The following is a 17425-nucleotide window of genomic DNA, read 5'->3' on the forward strand; positions in this document are numbered from 1 at the left end:
ATTTCGGACCTGAGTAGGCTTTATAGCTGAAAGCTTGCTTTTTTTTCCCCAGCTGTAAAAATAATTGGCTGAAGAACAGATTAGCTGTAAAGTGGCATCTTCCAAAACCTAGTTTTTGTTTGATTAACAGATTGCATTTCTCTCTTTTTTTAAACTTTGGGTTTTTTTATTATTCCTGGGTTGGGTCCTGAAAAATAAATACAGAGCTATGTGATATATAATAAAAAAAGGAAACGTGTTGTTGTGGTTTAACCTCAGCCAGCAATTAACTACCACACAGCCACTCACTCTTTCCCTGGTGGGTAAAGGTGGACAACTTGTGGGTTGAGATAAAGACAGTTTAATAGGTAAAGTGAAAGCCCTGCATGCCAGCACAGGGAATTCATTCCCTGGTTCCTGTCCTCAGGCAGGTGTCTGTAGGAACCCAGAGTGCCAAGAATATTTCTCTGCCTGTTTTTAAGGGTTCTTATGCCCCTGAACAACACTGTTTTAACCTCAACCCTTGGAAAAGATTACCAATGGTCAGACAAGAGCTAGAAAATGCAGTGGTGTGAATTAGGTGATAGACTACTATGTAAGATTGTCACAGGTGTCCAGCCCTTTCCAGGAAAGCAGGTCTCCAGCACGAGTAACGGAGACTTGGGATGTCAGATGCCGTAAATCCGATGCCCCCCTCTGCTCTTTGCTGAGCACAGCATCATCTGGTCTGGGGTATCCCTTGGGTGGGTTGGGATCAGCTGTCCTGGCATCAACCCCTCCCAAATCCTTGTGCACCCCCAGCCCACTCGCTGGCAGGGTGGGGTGAGAGGCAGAAAAGGCCTTGACTCTGTGCAAGCCCTGCTCAGCAATAACCAAAACATCCCCGAGTTATCAACACTGTTTCAGTCACAAATTCAAAATACAGCACCATACCAGCTTCTAGCAAGGGAAATGACTCTACCCTAGCCAAAAGCAGCACACCTGTCCTGTGTGTGTCCAAGCACTGAGTGTTTTCTCCACGAAGAACAGCCTGATCGCTGAGCAGATTGGCAGAAGACTGCCAAATACATGTGCATCATAAAGCTCATTCAGTACAGGATGTACTGGCTTTGTGGGTTAACAGAAGTGACCAGGAAATTGTCAATATCTTAAGTTTGTCAGTGATATTTTTATAAGAAGCTTGTATTAAATCTGCTGATTTCTGCAAAACTCTTGTTAGGATTTTTTTTTTTCCCCTGTGAAGTGGAATTTCTGGTTAATAATTAGGGCAGAATGAGATGAGATTACCCCAAGCAGGAAATAGACTTGGTCAGAGTGTGGGAGTTGCTAAGGGGTCTCTTGGCTAATTTGAACCTGACCCTCTTCCCTTTATGACACTGAGATGTGAGAGATGCAAGCTTGAATTTTGAAGTCGGTCAATGTTCAGATATTAGTGCACAGCAGAATCTCTCTCTCAGTCCTTTCTGTGAGAATACCTTGTTAGGGATCCACCCAAGAACATCTTACTGCTTCCTGACTGGAGCCTCCTTTGGGTCATAGGAAGATGAATAAGAGCTTTAACCTCTCTCTCCAGGTGGAAGCTTTCACACCACTAAATATTCTAGTAGGACCTCTCTTTTTGTCCCTGTTCTTACCATTACCTTACGTTCTCTTGCTCAGGATTGAGTCTTCAGTGTTCTCCCAGTGTCAGAGAATTTTTTTTAAGTGGTTGAGTTTTGCAGATTGTAACAATGCTTCCCACCTCATTGTGACACATTGCTGTGACACTCTCATATAATTGTGTGCTATGTTTTTCCCTTGTTTCTGGGAAGGAGTACATTCTTATTCTTTTTGCTGATTTTTTTCAGGCTTCTCTTGAACATACTGTATTTTTTCTTGGTATTCGAAAATTAAAGGAATTTTCCCAGTTTAACCTACTTAGAATTTAAATACAGGAGATTAAGAACTTACCTACAGAAGTGTTGGGTGTACAGGTGCCTTGCCTGTGTTGCAGAACCCAGAGGTCTAATTTAGGCATTTAGACTTCTTGAATAAATTATGGGAGAAGTTATATATCTGATTGCAGTAGTTACAAAGTATCTGCAGTATGAATAATCTAAATCCGGCAACCAAACCCAAATGGACAAATGCATGTTGGAATATTAAACACTGTAGCTTGGTAGGTCAAGCTCTGTCTTGCAAAGATGAGTGTGGAAATCCTTTCTTTAAAAAGCATGTCACAATTTAATCCTTTCTTTCAAAATCGTGGTAGTAGCTGTGGCTGCCTCCTTTTGATTTAAAATGTAGGGTTAGGATACAGGTCTTGGCTGTAGAATATCAATGAAATTTCTTTTTCTTACTGAGAAAGTTAAAATGCACATCCCCCACTTCCTTTGGAATGGTGAGATGATAAACATTTAAGTTAGTTGGAAGTATTGCTATTCAGGTCTTTCTGTTCTTATGTGTTCTACTAATTAGAATAAGAAGCTGTGCTCTCTTTAATACTTTCTGTCAGGCCAACTGAATCTTTAAATATTTTATGCAAAAAGGAAAAGCTTCAACAGAGAGAGATGAAAAGAGGTGCCTGCAGCAAGGTTCCCAAACTCACCAGTACAGCTGTAGGTGCACTGCATTACCCTGAGGCTGCAACAGCAGGACAGCTTTGGGAGCCAAACACCAGGAACTTCTCCATCATGGGCCGTACTCAGACTGTAAGCTGGAAGCTCACCAATCTGCCAAGGTGTGGGAAATGTGAATTTGAGTCCTGGTAGGTGGAGGCAAAGACTGAATCGTGTTCTGCTTCTTAGAGATGCAAAGTTTGGGCTGCTGGATAAAAGTCAAACTGTGTCTCTATGCAGAACCTGGTTGGTAGGTTGACCCATGGAAGTAACACAGGCAGAGGAACACCTGGTGCAAGAGGCTGTGTTTGCACCACATCCTTTTAGGACTTCTGTTTGAGATGAGCCTGAAGGTTCTCAGCTCTGTCAAGAGAAAAGTCTGTTGGACATAACCAGTGTGAGACTAGAGAACTGTGCTCACGAAAACACCTTCGTGATTCGCAGCTGTAGTTACAATTTGTAGTAAGGCTTTTAAAGACCAGTTTTTGTTCCTTGAAAAAAACAGGGAATCCTCAAGGTTTGAGATAAGTGCAGTAAGTATCAAGCAAAGTACAGGTTCATCATAATTGCTTTGACTTTAATTACATTGCCTGTATTAAACTGCTTCACAAAAGCATGATTGGTACTTACTCGGTAGAGTACAACATAATGAAGCTCAGTGGTATTAGAAGTATTTTTACATGTTTATTTCTAGATGAGACTATTTCTGCAGTATCTTTCAAGTTTTCTTGAGATCTCTAGTCAGGTCTTAGACAGCATTAAGTACCAGTGGCTAGTATTGTGTGAGCTTGGAAAATAGTTTGTCTTTCCAGGATAGTTGATGATTTAAAAGTGAAATGTAAAAAATGGATGAGAAGCTAGTAAAGCTTGCCTGTTCCTTCAGGGGGAAAATGATGTTTTCTTTGAAATTATATAGAAGACAAGAAATTTTAACTGAAAGAGTAGTTAAGTTATGATACCAGCTAGTAAAGAATATTGTTCTATTATTCTGAGAATTATAAAGAAAATTTGGAAAGCAGAGAAAAGAACCCATTTTGCATACATTTTGCATGTCGGAAAAGAGTGGGCGTCAAAAGCACAGAATAATTTTCTGTGGTGTGTTTTCCAGTTACCTTTCACATAATAAAGTTTGTTCTCAACTGAGCAGCAGTTCAGAGAACAGTGGGAGTTATTCATAAGCTCAGCTCTAACTTTTCCTATAACCCCACCTCTTCATTTTTCTTGGGAAACTGAATTACAGGCGGTTGCTGACCAATTTCCAGGTATTCCAAACTCCCTTGTCTTTACTTCACAGACTGATGGATACCAGTAAATCCTGTTTGTCACTGGTATTAATTTTTTTTCCCACATCATGTATTTGAATCATATAATAGATTTTGGTTCATTGACCCAGGAGTTCCATGGAGGCATTTCCATGGGTAGAGGAAATAATTTCTGTGGGTCCAAGACACGGGTTTTGTCTATGTAACCTGAAATGACATTTCACAGCAGATCAGATGGTAAAAATGTAAGATTTTGGTTGTGGTGATTTAGTCCATTGATGTTTATAAATAACCCAAGTTTGGTTCCGAGACAGCATTGAGTAGAGGAAATAATTTCATTTAATAGATGATGTGGTTGTTCAGAAGAAGCTCTTTTCTTTCCTGGGAGAAAGGAAATGCTGAAGTAGCAGTATGTGGAGAGCCAGGTGGAAGCATGTGGGAATTTGTTTGTTAGCTGGAGGAACAACACACAGCTGGGCTCTGAATAAGGAGGGCTTCTCAAATACAAATGGAATTAACTCATGTGTGGAATTGTGAAGTTATATCTAGTGGGGTTATTGTTTAATTTTAAAAAAATTTGAGGACATTCTCTCACTACTGCTGTCGTAGTCCTGCTGACTTCATTGGTGTTGTATAGGTACAAATGAGGCAAATGTTTTAATGAGTGCAGTAGGTTTTCTCTTACAGCTCAATCAACATACATTAATTAAACAAATGTAGTAGTTTTGATTGCCTACCTGTAGCGCCTCAGTTTTAATGCTTGGATGTGGTTCTGGCATTCTCACTTGTCATTTCTTCAAACCACTCAGTAACTGAAAGTTGAGATCTTTAATTAAAAATAAAGTGACTTCTGAAAACATTTTGGAAATCCATATTAATTCCCTTCAGATATTTCTTCATCTCTTACTTGAAAATAAATCTGAGCATCCACCAGTATATAAACACAATGTACCTTTTAGAACAGAGTAATTACTTGTTCCTTCACCTAATATACACCTGTGCTGTGTTGTCACACAGATTCTGTAACCTGAAGTGTAGTTTCAGATTAACCGAATTAATAACTGCCAAGTATTGTGTTAGTGAAAAGGAAGAAAAGGCAACTACAGCATCTTCAACCAACCACAGAGCTTTGCATTTAAGCTGATTTCAGTTGATGCTGTTGCTGTAAAGGATGGTTCCATTTTCTTCTCTGCCAGCTCCTTGACATTACCTGCCACCCTACCTTGCACCAGAACCAGCACTGATGTAGCCACCCTGTCAGCTGAATTGGAGATCTGGCTGCAAAAACCTTTTGTTTGGTTTTGCTGGGGCTGATTTGCAGCCATCAGGTGAAGTTTTGATCCCGTTGTCAGTGTCAACCACCTGAGGAAGTACAAATAGCAAGACTGTTGCCTTTAGTGGCAGCGTGGACTTAGGTGAGCTGATGATATAACAGCAACTTTGGTTTTGAAAAGCTTATCTTAGGCCAGAACACAAATGGAGGACAAGTGCTTGGTCTCAAATAGTGACTTCTGCAAAGAGAATGGGATTGGACTTTTATTGCCTTTATGCACCATTCTGTACAACCAAACGAACCCTTTATGTTTCTCAAACAGATTAAAGGTAGGTAACTGTGCTATTAATACAATCTGCTGTCTTTTCACACTGAGTGCCTGAGGTTGGTGGGAGGTCAGCTGGTCTAACCCCTCTGCTCAGGCAAGGCCACTTAGAGCCCAGGGCCATGTCCAGACAGCTTTTTAACATCTTCAAGGCATTTTACATAGCAATTGTGATAAACATACCCTTGCAGTAATGCCTAAGCCCAAATCTTCTTACGGTTTCTCTTTTTACAAATACTTGAGTAAAACGAAGTACTTGATTTATAGGAAACACTACCTTTGCACCATCTTCACATTTTAGACCTTACCCGTGTGTCTCTGCATAAAGTTTGATCATAGACTATAACTTACTCTAACTGGTACTTCAGCCTAGTGGATACTGGAAGTAGCTGCACTGCAGACACTGCAGAGCTCAGGGATCAGCGCATCCGACCTGTTCCCACTCAGACTAAATTGTAAGCATGTCTGCCTCACTTAAGAGAGTAGAGATGTATCACTCAGGGTGCATCTCATTCCTGGTAATCAAATCTTTGTGCAGTGTTTGTACTTCTCTGTTATTGGCTTGATACTTCTGTCTTGCAGACAAGAAAAAACATACTTATCTAAATATAAAGTGAGGACTTTTTTGTAGGCAAACTGTGCTTCTGCTGTATTGTCCCATTATATTAAGCCACTGTATTTAGTCATTGAGACAGGATTTATTGTCTTGCACGACAACAAATTACTGCCAGTCATTTGATTGACTTCATATTCCTGTTTGTGAGGTGGTAATTCCTCTTCTGTACTAAAATCTAAATAAAATTTTATGATGTGACCCTTTTCCCTGGTCAGCATTTATCCAGTTTTCTGTAGCTGTAGTTCTTCTTTGCAGGCTGAAGTTTCTTCTCTTAAGTCAGCAGGGAAATCTGTGCTAGGTGTAGAGTTAGTGCTGAACACCTTGGGAGCCTGATTAGGTTTTATAGGTGATATGTAAATTCTAATAGCACCATGCCCCTCTGCTTTGCCAAGATAGTAATTCTATAGTAATTCTGGGGCTTCTTCTGCCCCAGAATTGTTCTACAGAGCAGGTGAGCATTGGAAGGGTACTGACATAAGTAGCTGGAAGCTGCTGACATTTTCCTTTGTTTGAAACAGTCTCTTTCTCAAGTTGGTGCAAGTGGAAGAGTCACTCAAGCAAGAGTCTTCTAAGTGTTAAGCAACCTCTATCAGGCATCGAAGGAGGGATTTGAACTTTCTGTAGTGTAACCCAATTCCACTTCAATTCTGCTTTAAAACCCTGGTGTTGGTCTGTTGGTACTGTGGTTTCCTCTCAGTTGGTGGTTCAGGAGGTCTGATGTAGCTCATACTGTTTTGGTTATTGCTCCAGTGGAGGGAATCCTCTGATTTTATTTATTTGTTCTTTCAGCATATGCAGATGACTATCCAGGCTCTCCAAGACGAGCTGCGGATCCAGCGGGACCTGAACCAGCTGTTCCAGCAGGACAGCAGCTCCAGGACCAGCGAGCCCTTCGTGGCAGAGCTGACAGAGGAAAACTTCCAACGGCTGCACGCAGAGCACGAGCGCCAGGCCAAGGAGCTGTTCCTGCTCCGTAAAACCTTGGAGGAGATGGAACTGCGTATTGAGACCCAGAAACAGACCTTAAATGCACGTGATGAGTCCATCAAAAAGCTGCTGGAGATGCTGCAGAGTAAAGGTCTGTCAGCAAAAGCCACTGAGGAAGACCATGAGCGGACACGACGCTTGGCTGAGGCAGAGATGCATGTGCACCACTTGGAAAGCCTTCTTGAACAGAAGGAAAAAGAAAACAACATGCTGAGAGAGGTGAGTGACCAAAGTCAGCATTCATCTCCAATCTTGAACTCTTCTCTGTCTCCTATCCATTTCACAGTTGCAAGCAAAGAATCTTCCCTTCTCTATAAGTTGTATTTTACATTAGAATTGACAGAATTTGTGCCTATTTTAATTTATCTTTATGGGTTCCTTGCATGTACCTTTTGGGGTTTTGTGCTGTGGCCCCCACTTTCCCTGTAGTCTCCATAGGAAGCTGTGGAGGTGAATTGTCCCAAAGCCTGTAAAATGAATTCTTCCGTTCCATTGTAGTGTGAGAGAAGGTAGCTACCTGTATTTAGGTGAGAGCAGAGAGAGAAATCTTTGCAAGAGTAATGGATGATTGCTCTACAGTTTCCATGGAAACAGTGATCTTGCTGTGAAGGGTATTTGATAAAACTATTAGCTGCCCTGGATGCAGAGCCAAAAAAAAGACTTCTTAAAGAGACACTGCTGCACACATAGTAACCCCTTCTCACCATCCTTCTGAAAACAGAAAAACCATTGTTACATCTGTATTGTACCTTAAAAGAGTACAATGGCAGGCATAAGTTCCCAAGGTCTTCACTACTAATCATTCTAAACTAATAAAATATGGGCTGTATAGAATACAAATATTTTAGTCAAACGAAGGGAAATAAATGAAAGAAAATGAGTTATTGTGTAGCCAGTGTCGTTGCATTTTTTGATATTATTAAATGCATTTTTCTCTTGTCAACCAGCCTCCTAAAGTATTCTAATATTAACTTCTGAAAGGCTGGTAATTCAGCATGGATTGATAAATATGTGTATACATGGATTCCCTAGTGATAAGATTCTGCATAAAGATTATTTTACACCTGTCGACTGAAGGCATGAATCGATGGCTATCCATGTGTGTGTACCATGTGTACCAATCTAATCACCTGTTCTGCATATTGGTGTCTATTTCATGGTTCAGCACTTTTCTGAAACCTCTACATGTACACAGGATTTAAGGCCTCTCTCTAAGAAGTCAGGAAAGCAAGGCCTGGAAGAGTTTTTTGAGATGAGTGTATGCAGCACATAAATACTTCTTAATACCTCTTATTCATATGTTTTCCAGTGCCTGACCCATTGTGCTTGTGCTCTTGCAAGCATTTATGTAAGAAAGCTGGAGCCCATTGCATTTCTGAGCCAGATTTAGGCCAGATTTATTTTTTTAGAGCAGTAATCTCTTGAGTGTCTGGAGTGAAGATAATATGATTCCAGAGTTTCTGCACTACAGTTTTTCCTTTATTTAGCAACCGATGATAATTCTGTTCCAATTCTTGTAACTATTTCAGGAAGAGCCTCAAATGGCTTCCATTTGTTTCTGCTCTAAGTCCAGCAACATAAATGAAAAGCTGTCAGGAGCTGTGCAATTTTTTAGGAATGCGGTTGTGTTTGTTCCTGCTGCTGATGAGTAGATGTTGAGAGAGAAGAATTCTTGTTTCATTCACGCCTGTTTGGAAATCATCAGTCATTTAAATCCTAGTCTTTATGGTAGAAGACTTCCTAGAGGAGGTAGAGATGAACTACTGACTTGAAAGCACCAATGCTATTTATAAAATGTTTTAAAATTAATTATTCCTTGCTGCTTACCCGGCTCTGATCCATTGAGAAGTGTAAGCTGTGTATAAAGTAATTTGTGGCTCAGACCGTGGATGCCATGTGGGATCCAGCCTTGGCGCTGAGCACCCTCGTAGCCTCAGGAACACGGTGCCATATTATCTCCATATGGAGCTGGGTGACCACAGGAATGGTTTTGTTTGTACCTTGTGTCATCCTTGAGCTCTGAGCAAGGCTCAGCTAAGTGACCTCAGACTTACCTGCATCAACCTCAAGTCTCATGCCTGGGGCTCTGGCAGGCTGGAGAAAATCAGAGGAAGCTGCAGCTGACTGCATCGGACTGCCTGAGCACCCAGATGCTCTGCAGGATCTGGTTCACAGTTGCTATCCGTGTTTCACACTTGGAAGTTGTCTCTCATAGGTGTGTCACCTGTTAGGTGTGCCTGCATCACCCTCCTCAGCTGACCTTCTGTTATGTTCATCTGTATTTCCATAGTTACAGGTTATTTCTGCTCTTTGCTAGCCCAGATACTAATGATGGAATTTTTAAGCTGCCTTGAAGAAATTAATCTGCTTTCTTGATGGTTCTATATCTAGAATTCCCAGTATCTGGAAAGGCATACTAAACTCTAAATACTGCTGTTGGAGGAAGCACTGGTATCTCAAAGGGATTTGCAAGAGCTTGGGAGGTCAGCGTTTATGTTTCATGCCCTAACACATTAGGAAACTTTAATAGCAGTTATAGACCATCTGTAGTGGTTTGGTCCAAAATACTCATCACCATCTTAGCAAAAGAAGTTCTGAGATGTCAGAATCCACTAGTACTGTTTCTGACTCTGCAAGGGTGTTAGATTGCTGATAAAATATTTGCTGAAAATAATACTAAAGATCTGCATCTTGAAGCAAAAAGGTATCCCTCAATTTTCCAACTTCGAAACCCACATGTAATCCAAAATGTGATGTTGAGACTCAAGGTCATCAGACAGTTTTTCAGGCAGACAGTGCAGCTACAGTGGCTAGCAGTATCACCTTGAAAATTAAATGTGAAAGAATTGATTTCTTCAGCTTTTGCTGTTGCCATTGTTGTACTAAAGACTGCACTAATTTCCTAAGGAAAATAAATTGTAGCAGAGGTCACTGTTGTGGTTCTGATAAGATTATAACTGTGTGCCACTCACAGTTTCATGTTGTTATATCCATTCCAAGTTCTCTCTTTTTCTAGGCTGAAAAATCCAGTGCTGCTTAATTGTTCCTCATATAAAAGATATCACATATTTTTGGTCATATCCCAGGGCACTGTCTCAGTCTCCCAAATCCAGATTATGGAATGGATTCTCCTGCAGCTACTGAGAGGTATCTCCATGAGCAATTTGACTCTCTTGGGCTTTTCCCACTTGCCCTGACTTCTGAGGATCTCAAGAAATTATTCATATAAATCCACAGGAAGGATACTATATCCAGCATAGGATGTATTCAGCAACTGATACAGAGGACATTCTCTCATTAACACAGAGTAATGAAAACTTAAATATCTCCTTGAAAATCACAATGCCCCGGCTTCAGCAGATGACAGTGTGGCTGCATCACATTCCTCTACCCTGGAAAACAAGCCTAAGCTTCATAGCTTATAAGAAAAGATGGCTGCTATTTTGAATACCCCTTCTTCAGTCTTAATGGCAATTTGGTATTCTAGACTTTACTTTCAAAACCAAAATTATTGTCATACCAGCAAGAAATACTTGATGAAGTCTAGCAGCTGGACTACAGCTTCCAGAATAGCTCCCGAGTTGCACTGACTGCATTAGTTCTTTGTTCCAGACTTGCCTGTTGCAGAGTTACCAGTCCGTAGCTCTAAAGATAACGAAGCTGGCTGCGCTTTTTGACAGCCTCCCTGCTCCCCACTCCCCAAAGTCCTAGATGCACTGATTAGAAACAGATTTTTCTCAGCTATGCAGATAGTAGCCCAACTATCAGTGCAGCTTGTGGCAGAATATGATGTGACTGCATCCATACCTGGTGTTCTAAACACTGGGAGTACTATGGGCAGACTGAGATTTGTAAGGACAGCCCAACAGGGACTGTAAGTATAGATGGCTGACCACAACCATTTACTTGGAAACAGAAAGAAGGCTGTTTATCCTGAAGGCTTGTGTCTTCAGAAGGCAGTTCTAGAGTCAAGGCTTGCATGTAACAGTGGTGTGGAACGAGGGAAGAACCAACAGGAGCTTTATACTTAGTGTCCAAAACCTGTTTGGTAGTAAATTACGGTTTTGACTTTAATATTTTATTTTTTTAAAATAATTGGGCCCATTCAAACAAGATGGATTTTTTATTCCAGCTGAGTACAAAACTGAATGAAGGAGTTAGGGATGGAGTGCTTAACAAATAAAGGGAGGTTTTGTATGTAAAACAGGCACTGAAATGGGTGGTTCATGAGGGCACTCCTTTACAATGAGCTTAAGGAAAGAGGCTGTGGCAGAAAAAGCTATGATTTCTTTCCTTTTTCAGTGTTTGTTGAAATGGCAAGCCCACAAAGTGCTGTTTGTGAAGTGCATCACAGTTATCTGGGATGGCCTTATTGCAAGGACCGAGCCCTCGCTGGAGCTGTTTGCAGTCGAACAGTGCCCACTCTGTTCCAGGACAGCGCTGAATTTCTGCCTCCCCGTGGGGCAGAGCTCTGCCAGCGCAGCGAGCAGGCACACTGGGCTCTAACAGAGGTCTGTGTAGATTATTTCGATTATTATTAGCCTCAGATGATCAAAACTTGATCCTGTGGTGGCCAAAGAGCAGCAGCAAGGAGCTCAGTGAGAAGGGGCGGATGGGCTGTCTGAAGGTACCATCAGAGCCCTGCTGAGCTGTGCCCGGTGCTGAGAGGTTGTTTCCCTTGTCTGACCAGATTTTAATGAACTGTGACAAGTTCTGCAAACAAATTATTTTTCCATGGGTGTGTTAAAATCCTTCCCCTTTTCTGCTCCACGCTCAGAGGAGGATTTAGAAATTTTAATTGGAGCAATTAGAGTTAACTCAAAGAACACTTCTGTCCTGTGCCAAGATTTTGCAACATAAATAAGATACTTCTAGAGAGGGGTTTTGTTTTGCAGGAGTAGACAGATCCAGTAACTGGAACTCTTACTACTGTCATACTGGGGGGTATCTTTCTGTTGACTTAAAAAAATTAAGTTTCTGCTTTTTTTTATTGCTGCTTCATCCTTTTGACCTTTTAGAAGCAGATGGCAGGGAGAAGTGATTTAAACCAAGATAATTTAAATAGTTATGTCTTTATTAGAATTGCTTGTTTGGTCTGCAAGTAGTTTTAAAACATACAGAGGTTTTGTAGGTCAAAATTTGAGAAAATGGACTATTGCAACTTGAAAGCATGCATAATCTATTTTTTTATACACTTAAATTTTTTAAAATATCATTTTAGTTTGGGATATTCTGTATGTCACCTTAGAAAAGGATGACAGTTAAAAATGTTCAAATATATATGAAATCATTTTCACCTTTCCTCAGAGGTTTGTAGCTTGATAATTCTTCAAAAGTTGAAAAGTTAGGTTGGAAAATAATGTATTTGTTTTCTGCTTTTCCAGATGACAAAAAAATCAGAAACACGTTATTCTTGTATAGCAAATTTCTGATTTTTATACATTAGTTAAACAATCAGTTACATTAGTTAAATTAAGTAAATGGAAAAAAGCAGAACTCCAGTCATCTGTCAGGATGCTTTTTCTGTATTATACTCATGGTTTTATCGAAGTGAAATAATTAATAAAATTTCAGTAGGCTTCTTGATATGCTTTTTCTAGCATGGGGGGTGAGTTATTTAATTCTTGAACTTATTTCAAAACATTTTTTTTTTATATGAACGAGCTAGTCTTCAACATAGAGCAAAATTTCTTACTGTTTCATTTTAGCTCTTCCATACCCTTCAGGTGGGATTTTTAAAACTATGTGAAACAATGCATAAATCTGTCTGGGGATTAGAGGTTTAAAATGCTCAAACTTCGATATTTTGTTGATGTTTTGTTATATTAGAAGATTTTCTTTGTCAATGCCTATTACACGATTTGCTTTGTTTACAAATTACGTCTTAGGGATGCTTTCCTTGGAGATGGTAACATTATCCTGCACTTTTCTTCAGTAGAAGTGAGATTTAGGGAATTTTGTTCCCACAAATGTGAAGCTTTGTAGTGGAAGGGAAAAAACTAAAAATACCACGAATAAATTGGAAGCTAATTTGAGTACAAAATGAGTGCTTTTGTGCCTTAAGTAAGAGGAAAGAGAGAAAAAAATTAATAATAGCACATATGTAAATGAAGTTCTACATGATTAAGATTTTAATTTTTAATTGACTTTTCTTCAGCTTTTGAATTCACAATTCTGTAGTCAGATTTCAACACAATGACTTGCTACTTGCAGCTAATTGGATGGTTTGAATTAGTTTCTCATCTTACCTTGCTTTTACTCTAATGCCAAAGTTTTGAGGGATTTTGCTTTTGTTTCCTGCTGATTGAAATACTGAGAAGAGCTGGAAGCTGTGCTTTAATTTTCACTTTAGGTGATGCCTTTGCTAACAAACTTAAGTGTCCTGATATCTGAGGTTTTAATTGGATTTAGAAATAATCGTCTCAATGGATTAATACAATTGCAAACCAGAGACGAGTTTCTTTAGCCAGGGGTAACTGAGCTTCAAAGCAACTGGCAGCCTCCATTATCAATGTGTGTGCAATTGCCAGCACATCTTTCAAAGTTATGCCCTTTGTGGGTACAGTCACTTTGTATTTTCAGGGAATTATGTTGATTGGGTTTGCAAATGCAGGAAATGACAAATGGAAAAATGCAGAAATAATTTCCGAAGGAACTACCATGATTGCTGCTTCCAGACTTGTGTAACTATATCACTTTAGCAGCAAAACTCTAATAGCAATGAAATAAATTCTACAGGACTCTTATATGTTCTTTTTTTCAGTTCATTTTTACATCGTGCTGAAATAGAAGTTAAAATTACTGGCATCGAGCACTTTCTGAAAAAAATTTAATACAAAATCCTGAAACTAAACAATTGTGATAGTATCCAGTCACCTTCTGGCACCAGGTAGTAAAGATATTTATATAAATGAGTCATGCAGATTAAAGGGCTCTCCCACAGGTTATTTCATGCAACCTTCTGCTCAAACCAGCAATTTCAAGCGGTGGGGATTCCACAGCCTCTCTGGGCACCTGGTCCAGCATTTGGTTGCTCTCCTGGTAAAATCTTTTTCATATTAACAGGTCTAAATTTTCAGTGCTGCAAGTTCTGCCTATTGCCTATCATCCTTCCACTTCTGACAAGACTTTGGTTTCCATCATCTCTCCAGCTTCCAGTTAGTTCTAGAGGGCATCAGGCTTCCCCCCAAGCCCGTTCTTTTCAGCTGAACAAACACTTTTCTCTCGCTCTCTCCCCTTCGTGCTGTGTTCCAGCCCCAGCTATCCTGGTGCCTGTCTGTCAGAATCTCCTCAGATTTTCAGTGCCTTCCTTGTTCTGGGGAGCCCAGGAGTGGGCACAGAGCTCCAGCAGTGGTCTCACAAGAGCTGCACACAGGGAAACACCTGCTTCCCACCTGCTGGTTGGGTACTCTTGCTAGTACAGCTCAGGATGGGCTGGTCTGGGGGTTTTTCCACATCAAGGGCACATAGCTTGATCTAATGCATGTGTTCCCCAATTCCATGTACTCTGTAAAGCTGCTGGGAGGGCTGTCCATCCCATCGTTCAGATCACTGCTGAAGGCACTGCCCACTGGCCCTCACACTGCTCATCAGCACCGCGTGGAGCCTGACAGCCCAGCTGGTTTCCCACCTGCTTTGTTAACCACTTACCCAGTCTGTGTCTCACAGATTTGCCTCCAGGGATGCTTGGAGGCCTTTAGACATGGAACACCCATTGCTCCCCACTTAGCCACACAGCCAGGTACTTCACTGTAGAAGAAAATCAGGTTAGTCAGGTATGATTTGTCCTTCTACACAACTAAAGGTCTATTTTATCTTACATAGCTACTAAATAATTTTTTAAAATTAACAATGATCATTAATACTGAGCTGATGGATGCTCCTGGTTGTAACATTTGCATTTCATTGTAATTAATTGGAACTAGGTTGCTAAAATCTAGGTAGGCATGAAAGCCATCTGAAAAACTAAAGTTAGGGTACAGCAGATATAACATTCATTTAGTAAGTCTTGGAGGATGAGGTTGGAGAATAAAACCAAATGCTTTTTAGTCAAAACTGTCCAGTCCACTGAATGATACAAAGATCCAGCACAGGAGATCATAATTGATTACACAAAGATATGGCTAGTACAGTTAAGATTTAAAAAAGCCAGAATTATGACTGTGCTTTTAATTACACATAATGTTTTTTGCCGATTTTTTTAATAAAACAAATTAATGTATGAAATAGCATGTTTTTGTTTCTGTGTGAAATGTGCTACCTGATTATCCAAGCTTGGCAGGAGATGGAAGGCATGTCCTTTATTGCTTTGGAAACTGCTTGTCTTGTGGCTGCTGGGAGGTGAGTTGCTGAATTTTGAAGCATTTAGCCTACCCCACTACAAAAGCATCATTGCTTGAAAGTGCACCTTCACATTTGTTCTAAATCCCATGCAAAATCAGACACAAGAGGAAGCGGGGGAATAACAGTGAAGGATATGGCCAGGTTATGAAGGAAGAAAAGATTTGGACTAAATTCAACCTTCATTATTATGCACATGTGTATAATTGACAGTGATAATACTGCTCAGGATTGGGGACTCCTTCAATTCTAAACTATATTCTTTAATTTTGAATTCTTTTCAAAAAAACCTCATGGACTTTGTAACTATTTATGGTGAGGTAAAACCACTTTATCACAGCTATTCTTTACATATTCAGTGTTCTCAGTGTGTTTGATCAGCTGTTCTATGTAATTATGCTGACCAGGAAATTGTTGTTTCTCCTAGGGGTGCTGTGCTGCCTTGCAGAGCTACTTGGCAGATGTAATAATGATCCACACCTTCAGTTCCTATCTGTTTCTGTGGTAGATTTTCTTAAAAAGGAAGATAGATATTCTTAATAAAAAATTAAAATGAAATATGAACTCCAGCTCTGGAGAAGGTGCCCATCTTGTTTAGAACTTCTGACTAATTCTAGCCTTCAATTTCTAGTTATTGAATCTTAATGGTTTTTTTGAACAGAACAACCTATTTTGGAATTTTATTGGCTGTGAATGTACTTAAAGTTGCAATCAGTTTGCACCATAATTTCTGTTTTTCCTTTTTGCTATCACTTTTAAATGAAGGAGTCATTGAACATAGAAAAGCAATAAAAACATAAAGGAGATTTAAAAGAGCCACCCCTTGTTATAAGAATTGAACTTGCACTCAAAGGTGCAAAGATACTAAATTTTATTAACCTATTAGGAAACAATATCAGTTACATAAGGAAGTCCTTAATGTGGGAAAGTAAAGCAAAGGAAAGATCCTGTATTACTTTATCAGAATGGATAACCTGCAAGGAATGAAGGATTGGGTTTATATTTTTCTGATCCTGGTATTTGTGTGTGGCCCTATGTTTTTAACTGCTGTGCAAAATCCTGTTTTACAGAGTAAAATCCTAACTTTCATTCATCTGTGGGGTGTGTGTCCACGACAGAATCTGAATACATCAGAGATATGATCTATTAGTATTTTTCCATTCTGCCACTGAAAGACATGGATGCAGCCTGTATTTCCTAATTAAGAAGGGTATCTGTGCCCTGCTTTCCTTCGGCAGCCGCTCTTCAATCTGTGTTCCAGAGAGCCTCGGTCTGCCTGTAGCTTTTTTTTCTTCAGGCTCTTCAGAATCACAGGCATGTTGCCAAAATTAAGCCCTTACTGTGCAGTCAAGAGTTGGGAGGTGTTATTTTTCAGCAGGTTATGTCATCCAAATCACAGTGGAATTACTTAAGATGATAGAAGTAGGACATTTCCTTTGCTGAAGTGCAGAGCATCACTTCAGACAGAGGAGACACAGGCATTTCTCAAGAAGAAGCTTGGAAGAATTTTCTCTCTGGGAAAACACTGAGCCATGGTGGAAGCAGGCACTGTTGTGTCAGCATCCCTTTAAAGACCTGCAGTTCTCCTGCTACGTATTCCATCTATCCCATTTCCACAGCAGTAGCTGGTTTTATATTCTCAGGTCAGAAACCGTGTCTCTCCACAAGTGGAAATTACCTAACTGCTAAAATAAAAATAATACAGTGTCCAAAATAGATTTATGGCATAGTAATTTTTGACCTTCTTATCCTTTGTTTTCTCAGTTTCTAAAAGCTCACAAGAGTTTGTTGTAATTTCTTTGAGGAAATCCATTTTGGGAATGTAGGTACAGGTAAGTAGAAAAATAATGGCACTGCTTCATTCTGGTCTATATGGTGCCAGTAGTATTTGTGCAGAGGCTCTCAAGTTATCTGTTGACTCGAGGAGAAACAAATATATTTAGAGGGGTTTTCAGGTTTATTTCTTCAGGAGGATTTTTTCGATTTCAGAGAATGCCACCATACACTGGGAACACACTTGTAAAAATGGCTTCTCAGAAAATACAC

At 40.0% G+C, this 17425-nt stretch overlaps 1 protein-coding gene across 13 annotated transcripts in view; it reads left to right on the top strand.

Annotated features, from left to right (window-relative positions):
* The window catches only part of ERC1 (ELKS/RAB6-interacting/CAST family member 1), a 283730-nt gene that overhangs the window by 54552 nt on the left and 211753 nt on the right, over positions 1 to 17425 (top strand). For all 13 annotated transcript variants that reach the window (XM_048300324.1, XM_048300335.1, XM_048300327.1 and 10 more), the window contains exon 3: positions 6842 to 7258. In XM_048300324.1, the coding sequence (XP_048156281.1) occupies positions 6842 to 7258 (417 nt within the window). The remainder of the gene's footprint in view (positions 1 to 6841; positions 7259 to 17425) is intronic.

The sequence above is a fragment of the Corvus hawaiiensis genome, chromosome 4 (assembly GCF_020740725.1).
Source record: "Corvus hawaiiensis isolate bCorHaw1 chromosome 4, bCorHaw1.pri.cur, whole genome shotgun sequence".
In the NCBI taxonomy this organism is placed as follows: domain Eukaryota; kingdom Metazoa; phylum Chordata; class Aves; order Passeriformes; family Corvidae; genus Corvus; species Corvus hawaiiensis.